Source organism: Caenorhabditis briggsae (genome assembly GCF_000004555.2).
Source record: "Caenorhabditis briggsae complete genome, chrX, whole genome shotgun sequence".
In the NCBI taxonomy this organism is placed as follows: Eukaryota; Metazoa; Nematoda; class Chromadorea; order Rhabditida; family Rhabditidae; genus Caenorhabditis; species Caenorhabditis briggsae.
The window spans coordinates 21,372,383-21,380,526 of NC_013491.2; the positions used below are offsets into that span (position 1 = coordinate 21,372,383).

The following is an 8,144-nucleotide window of genomic DNA, read 5'->3' on the forward strand; positions in this document are numbered from 1 at the left end:
AAATTATTATTTCTCTAGTTTCAAAAATGACTTCATAATGTTTTTTTGAAAAACATCGTAAATTNAAAAATCTTACCTCGTTAATTCAAATAAAAATCACAAAAATAAAGGTAGTTAGGCTCCATTCATCTTAGGTGCCATANAATATAGAAATAAGTATAAAATTTCNAAAAAAAAATCAGGGAATGTTAGGCGCGCACATTGCGCCCATGAGAATAGAGGGGGGCGCAAGTCAAAAGGGAGGACCCATAGCTAAAAATGTGGACTAAGTTAAGATTTACCAATTTTTTCTAGTTTTTCAAATGTTTCTATAAAAATTTCGTACTTCGCGCTTGTTTCCACAAAAATTTGTCACTTCAAAAAATTTCAGTTTAGGCCGGTTTTTTGTATGAAAAACACTATTTTTTCATTGCAACTGTGTGATTTGAAGTTATTTAGCTAGTTTCAGATTTTTCCAGGCTTAGTAACAAAAACATAGACAAAAAATATGCAAAAAATGACATAAACTGAAATGTTCAAAAAATTATGAAAAGTGTTCAAAGTTCGAAATTTTAATGGAAACGGTCACAAAACTAGAAAGAATTGGTTAATCTTAACTTAATCCACATTTTTACCTATGGGCCCCCCCCCCCCTTTTGACTTGGGCCCCCCCCCTTTTCGCTTTGCCCCCCCCCTTTTTCGCTTGGCCCCCCCCCCCTTTTCTCATGCCCCCCTTTTCATAAAGAGCCCAAATATCTCGGAATACTTGCATACTTGCAAATATCTCGGAATGCCAAACATCGGTTTCCATTGCTTTAATCTGCAGAATCCAAGTTCTCCGAATGTATCGGAGATGTCAAACTACGGACAGCTAGTTCCTCCTTGTTGGATTCTCTAAATGACATCAGCCCGCCCATTTTTTTTTATTTGAAGGCAATAAAATCTTTTTGAGAATTAGACACACACTCGCGGCTCCATCCCATTCATATATATTTTTGATGGTTTCTAGTTTGCCCACAGTGCTTCCCTCAATGTATCTCCGGGGCATTTTCCTATACTTGCTATTTGTGGCTAGAGCTTCGGTGAGTATAAAATAGTCTTACTTTTAATAAGTTTCACTGTCTTTTTAAAGAGCAATGACTGGTTCACTCTGATTGTGAAATTCGGAAAACCAGTTGAGTTTTCGGGTGGTTTTGTGTCTCAAGAAGGCTCATACAGCCATCAGGATTATGTTAATGAATGTAACAATGTAATCAACTGCATTGTGGCTCATTTCGATGGATCTGTTTGCACGATTTATGAATTCGGATCTGTTGAAAAAGTACAATTGTTTGAAACCAAAAATGCGAATGAGATTTTGTTCAAAGTAAGCCAAAAATGTTAAATGCCAGTTTTTAAAGTGAAAAGAAACACAGATCAACTATCTCGGAAAAGTTTGTCCTCCTGAACCCCTTGATGCATTGCCAATTGTATCGGAAATGGCTGATGAGGGCTTTAAAAACACACAATTTCAATTTACAATTGACAAGGACGCCGATGGATTGCTCACTTTTAAATACAATAGTAATTTTGAAAGGAAAACGTTAAAATTAATGTATCCATTTTCCAGCCATTCGTTCTTGCCCTCCTGGATTCACCAAGTTCACCCGTCCCACTGGAGAGTACTGTCTTTTCCTTTACGCAAATATTTACGAATCTTTCACATATTCTGATGCATACAACAGTTGTATCGATAAATATGACGCTATTCTTTCTGGACTGGAAACGGAAGAGGAACGATTATTCGTGGCTGGTTAGAAGAGCTTAGATTTAGATGAATAACTTCAAAATTCTTTTCAGAACAAGGTCGACTAGCAAACATGAATGACACTTATGCAGGAAATTTATACTGGATTTCGGGGTACCGAAAGTATGAATGCTCGAGACCTGAACAACTGGAGAATCCAAAATGTGATGGGATTGAGGTTATAATTCTAGTTTTTTGGAAAACTTGAGAAAAACATCTTCAAATTTTATAGGGATTTATCATTGTCATCTCACAAATAAAACTGGATACAAATGGGCGGAAGGAAATCTGGGAACTGTTGAAGAATCTGGCTATCTTCAAAGTTGCATTGTCTTGTGGACTCAAAGAGTCGAAGGAGTTCTCCATGGATTAACTGACGATGCCACCTGTACAATGGACAAGACACGATATGCTGCTGCTCGTGGATTTCTTTGTGGAAAAGAAGCTGGAAGATAAATTGTTTAAAAAATTTTTCTCACTGGATATGAAGAATTTTGTTAATTTTAATGGAATTTTTATTTTTCGGGATGTCCCTATTCAGCGAAAAGTGGAATTAGAAGAGAAGTTTTCAGAGATAATAAATGTATTACTGTATTTTTTAGAATTGTCTTTTACAAATATTTTTCATCATACACGTCGTGATGGATAATTTTGAAGTTCGATAGGAAAAACAACTGAACTTCCAGTAATTTTTTGTTCCCTCAAAAGAAAACTGTTTTGAAGGAAATTCGGATTTGTAACATTTCATTGGACGAATTTTAGAAATGCGAATTTTTTAGTTACAAGCGCTAAATTCTTGATAGACTTGGTTTTATTTATCGGTACCAAATAATTTTCTAGATTTTGTTGCTATGTGAATCTTTCCGTTTTATCCACATTCTCATAGAAGTCTAATGAAAATTTGTGTTTTGTGTGTTTCTAAAAAAATTGGACTTTTCGCCCATTTCTTTGCGCGGGTGACCATAGAAATTTTGCCGGATCTCCATGTTTTTGGCAAAATATTCTTATTAAAAGACAATAAAAAGAAAAGCAAAAAATGTTTTTTTTTGAACCGAGGAAAGGAAAATTAAGCAAACTAGAAATATTGAAATTACTGTATTTCCTCTAATAGAAGCCCACCCGAATCGTCAACTTTGAGCTCAATTATCCCATTTCCTATTGAAGATATCAAAAAATTGTTAACTAATAAAATATTGGCAATTTTATAATAAATTATTTAACAGTTGACAATATTTTGAAATCTTTTACAGAAATCAAGATAATTGAGCTCAAAATCGACGGTTCATGTAGGCTTCGATTTGAGGAATATCGGTATACTAGGTTGGCAAATACAATATCAAACTTTCTGGTCTTGTCAAAATTTTGAAGGAAAATTATACGCTGAATTCAATTTCAAAACTGTGGTAATTTCACAGTTCAAGTGATTTTAAATAAAATTTCACATCAAAAGACCAACTTTATGCTCAATTCGACGATTTTAAATATTTTTCTGGCTCATTCGAATAAAACGCTTTGTAATTTTAGGAGACAAAAAGTAATTGCAATTAATTTTCCAATTTCCAAGATTTGCTATATTTTGAGTGATTTCAAGTCAAATTTCACATCAGACAACCAACTTTTCAGATCGATTCGACTTCTCAAACATTTTTTTAAATTGATTCAAATAGAATAATATGAAATTCACAAAGAAAAATTGCTACTAACAAGGGAAGGGTTTTCAGACGGGGGTTGAGAATTTGCCTAAAAATTTTAGTACATTTGGTTTGAGACATCCTCTACACGATGTCAAAAATATCTAGTCCCCAGATTTACCAGGAAGCTGAAAATCCCCGTTTTAAATTTTTCTACCAATCTCGGCGCACTTTCACCATCTCTCTACGCCCTCCGCGCCAGAGGAAAATGTCGGTTGTGTGGTGTTGCGGTAAGAGGGTAACTCATTAGGAGTGAGTATACTGGGTCGAACCCCACTGTGGTAAAACGTTTTTTGCTTTTTTTGAAACGAATTTTTGATTCCCAGTTTAGCCCTCTAGACACTTTATGATACTTATTTGATCAATTTCAAAAATTTTCAAAGTAAAAAAAGATTTTATGAGAACTTGATGAAAAATCTAAAAATTATATTTTTAACCGGTCCTTACATTATGCTATAATTGAAAAACAAAAATTTAGGCCTCTGAAAATTGATTAATTTTGCTTTTTTTGAAGTGGGGTACTGCTAAATCGATCACATACAAGATTTGAACTTATTTCTCAAAATTTCAAACAGTAATTAAGAAGTTAGGGGTTGTCAAAGTTCTAGCAACAACGACTTTTTGGAGATTTTTTGAGCCCAAAGACGAAATTGGGTTTTTGAAAAAAAATTTCAAAAATCACTTTTACAGTGTGGGTTCAAATTTTGGCTCTGAAATCACTTTGAGAGCCCATATTTCGATTCCTATCGGATCCGGGAGAAAGATATTGTTGAAACCGTTTTCAGCATGTTTGAAGGACCTTTGTACAAATTTTGAGCAAATTCTCAACCCCCTTTGAAAACACTGCGACTACGGTCATTTTCATGGCTTGAATGATTTAAAACTAAATTTCACATGAAAGAACCTTTTTCAGCTTACTTCGACTCCTTTAAAAATTTTTCCGGTTTTTTCATCATTTATGCATACTCAATGACATGAAAATTGTTTTAAATGTTTCGAAATTTCGACAAGAAAACAAAGTCATATTGGAAAAACTTATGAAAAACTTAATCATACGAGTGAAACGTTACTGTGGAGAAAACAACGATTCACTTGTGATCTCGTGATTCAACGAGCTGCTAATTTGTTATTTGACTTTGTGACGCCTGGTTTTTGCCGTGACCCGTTTTTAGAGAACTTTGTTTAGAAGTTCCCGTCGTCTATTTTCAATATCAATATCAGACTTCTTATTCACATTTTCTCGCATCTCGAATTGGGTTACGGTAGAATTTGAATCAGTTATCGAAGATAAATTTACTTCTATTGAGGAGAGATTTCGAAATTCCGGAATACCTATTCAGCGGTTGTTACCCGGATAGGCGAGAGAGTAGAGGGTATGAGGAGTACGGTAGCTGGCTCATGTCTAGCCTGAGCAATCTACAGCACCCAACCAAATAAATCAGAACGTATCATTGCATACAATGATATTATGTGTAGTTTGATCGTATGATTTTTGGTCTTCTAGGAATTTTTTTTTGAATTTTTTCTAATTTAATGAATGACATCATAAGACCAAGCATCCAATGCCCCTCCGCCTCACGCTAAAGTGCCCAGTTTTCTCATTGAAATTCGAATATGTTATGATTTCCTCCCTCTCCACCGGTTTTTGTACCCTTTGATGGCGGCCGACCTTTGTCGGATAGATTTTTTTGAAAAAAAGTTAGCCTTTTTAAATTTCGATCCTTATGCAATAAGAGTGGGGTTTGAAAAGTTTGGAAAATGTCATGGGAAGAACTCAGAATTTCGGGTTACCACAAACATTTTCTTATTGTACGGTGTAACTCTAGGAAACGTCAGACATACCCTTGTTTCCTTTATTAGAAATCCACCCGAACTGTCAACTTTGAGCTCAATTATCTCCATTTCTGTGAAAGATAGTGAAATTTTATCAAATGCTAGATTGTTCGCCATAATATCATCACTATTTTATTAGTTTACAAATTGTTGATATCTTCCACAGTTACTTCCAATTTTTTTCTCGTTTTCGAAATATTTTAGTCATTCCGCCAATTTTCAGCGTTTTTGTGATGGCGAAATGAAATTTTTCCAAAAATTGAATGTCAAAAAATTCTGGATTCCGGAATTCCAAAATTGTAAAAACCGGAAAGTTCAAAATTTTGAAAACTTCCGAAATTTTGAAACTTCGAAAATTAAAAGACTCCGAAATACAAAAATATTGAAAATATGAGTATTTCGAAATTCCGGAATACCAAAATTTCGAAAAATCGGAATATTTGAAAATCCGAAAACGCTATACCATCCCCAAAGACTCCTCCCCCTTTTGCGATTTTCCTACCACGCACACATAACGGTTAAAAAACATGTGTTGCAAGTCCTACTACTCCCCCTCTCTCCTTACTGTCTTTTTGATCTCATAGCCTTCTTGCCACCTCCCTAACAAACTAGACGGCATCAATTAGAGCAGCTGCCGACTTATAAGAAAGGACATTTTGCATATTTAATGATATTTAAAAATGTTTTTGCAAGACTGCACTAATTATCATGTTTTTCTTCTTTTCCATGATGAATTTTTTGCAATTTTTTTTGCTTTTTCATAACTTTCTCCAACTTTTTCAAAACCTCACAGTCTTCTAAGTTTTTATTTCAGGACTAAAAAAGTAAAAATGGAACCACCAAGCAAGAAACTGTGTGTGTCTTTCTTGATAGAATCTTTCTGAGGTGTAAAAATTTGCTTTCTGAAAAAATCTTCATGCAAATCTTTATTCGTCAAAGTCGGAACAGCTTTCTAGATGAACTTAGCTTTCTGTGCTGGTCCAAACACAGCTGTGGATAGTGGCCATCGGAGGGGCATTCTGTTCCGAGAGGGGTATTAGGGCAAAATAGGTGTTGTGAGGAACGGAACTATATACAGAACCGGTCAATAAGAAATACAAAAACGTGTTTTTCAGTTAAATTAGATCATTTTCAAGAGTCTGGAGCTCGGCTGTCAAGTGTTCGATCATTTTGAATGTTTTGGAAAATATAAAGCTGATCTAGATTCAAAACTTTGCATTCGTAGCATTTTTTGGAAATTTCTAGTTTTTCCGTTGTTTGCCGATTTCTGAAAGACACTTTTTCGGCCGTTTTCGTAAATTCTCAATCTTGGTCTGTTTTACACTTTCCAAAATTTTCAAACTGATCGGACACTTGACAACCGAGCTCCAGACTCTTGAAAAAATAATTTCATAATAAATAATTTCACTTCTAAAATTTGTTACCTTCCTAGTCTGACAGCCTTATTACAGGGAATTGAATTTTTTCCGTTAATTTTTCTTGTGGTCCAAGTCGGGTCTTGGTATTTATTAATGCTTTCATAACTCGAAGAGAACGAACACAGCATGGAACATATCGGAACAATTAAGAAATTGATATCACGAAAATTTTTTGGCCATTTCGACCATTTTCAAGAGTCTGGAGCTCGGTTGTCAAGTGTCCGATCAGTTTGAAAATTTTGGACAGTGTAAAACAGACCAAGATTGAGAATTTGGCTTTTACAGAAATTTCGGAAAATTATTAGTTTTTCTATTTTTCATTTTCTGCAGAACTCCTGCTTGTCTCATGTACGAAAACGGCCAAAAAAGTGTCTTTCAGAAATCGGCAAACAACGGAAAAACTAGAAATTTCCAAAAAATGCTACGAATGCAAAGTTTTGAATCTAGATCAGCTTTATATTTTCCAAAACATTCAAAATGATCGAACACTTGACAGCCGAGCTCCAGACTCTTGAAAATGATCTAATTTAACTGAAAAACACGTTTTTGTATTTCTTATTGACCGGTTCTGTATATAGTTCCGTTCCTCACAACACCTATTTTGCCCTAATACCCCTCTCGGAACAGAATGCCCCTCCGATGGCCACTATCCACAGCTGTGTTTGGACCAGCACAGAAAGCTAAGTTCATCTAGAAAGCTGTTCCGACTTTGACGAATAAAGATTTGCATGAAGATTTTTTCAGAAAGCAAATTTTTACACCTCAGAAAGATTCTATCAAGAAAGACATCAATTTTGAGTTGCCATTTCTTCCAAGATATTATCAACCATAGTATCTTCCATTACAACAACACACATTAATTTTTTTTTCACTTTCAGGAAAGATAAAGTTAAATTTTCCGTGTTTTTCCTTTGGGAAAAAAGACCACTCCTATTGTTTATTATTGCATTGATTTGTTGGAAAATATATCGAATAATTTGTGAGAGAAAAAAATACAAATCATTTTTTAAACAGGCAAATTTTCGTTCTTATTCTAATCTAACGTCCTTTTTACACGTTCTTCTATCAATGAGAATAGCTGAAAAAGAAAAAAAAGGATTTCTGATTTTTCAATGTTTAAAGTATAAATGTTCGGGACTTTTTTTTTTCATTATTTCGGCTCAAGATTGTGCAGATGAATGCATTTATTTTGAAATCAGAAAAGATTTTCATTTAGTTGAAGAAGTTTTACATTCCTGGAAGATTGTTGTAGAGTTTGTTGCATCCGCTGGTCTTGAACTCCTGAGTCTTGGTTGGGGTGGTCTTCAAACAACATCTGAATCCGTCTCCAGTCATGCACGATCCATCGTAGACAGCAGCACAGTTATGGACACAAAGGTTGTAGCAGGTTTGGTTGGAGGCAAAGGCATAGCTGTTCCATGGAGCACAGTTGTCATA

General features: G+C 34.8%; 1 protein-coding gene across 1 annotated transcript; it reads left to right on the forward strand.

Moving 5' to 3' along the window:
- Positions 1–977: 977 nt before the first annotated feature.
- On the forward strand, positions 978–2,221 carry CBG10625 (the record flags this gene model as incomplete). The annotated part of the gene is made up of 6 exons (XM_002645985.2): positions 978–1,061; positions 1,112–1,345; positions 1,395–1,542; positions 1,589–1,771; positions 1,819–1,929; positions 1,998–2,221. 6 exons carry the CDS (start codon positions 978–980, stop codon positions 2,219–2,221), a joined length of 984 nt encoding a protein of 327 aa, XP_002646031.2.
- Between the last annotated feature and the right edge of the window lie 5,923 nt (positions 2,222–8,144).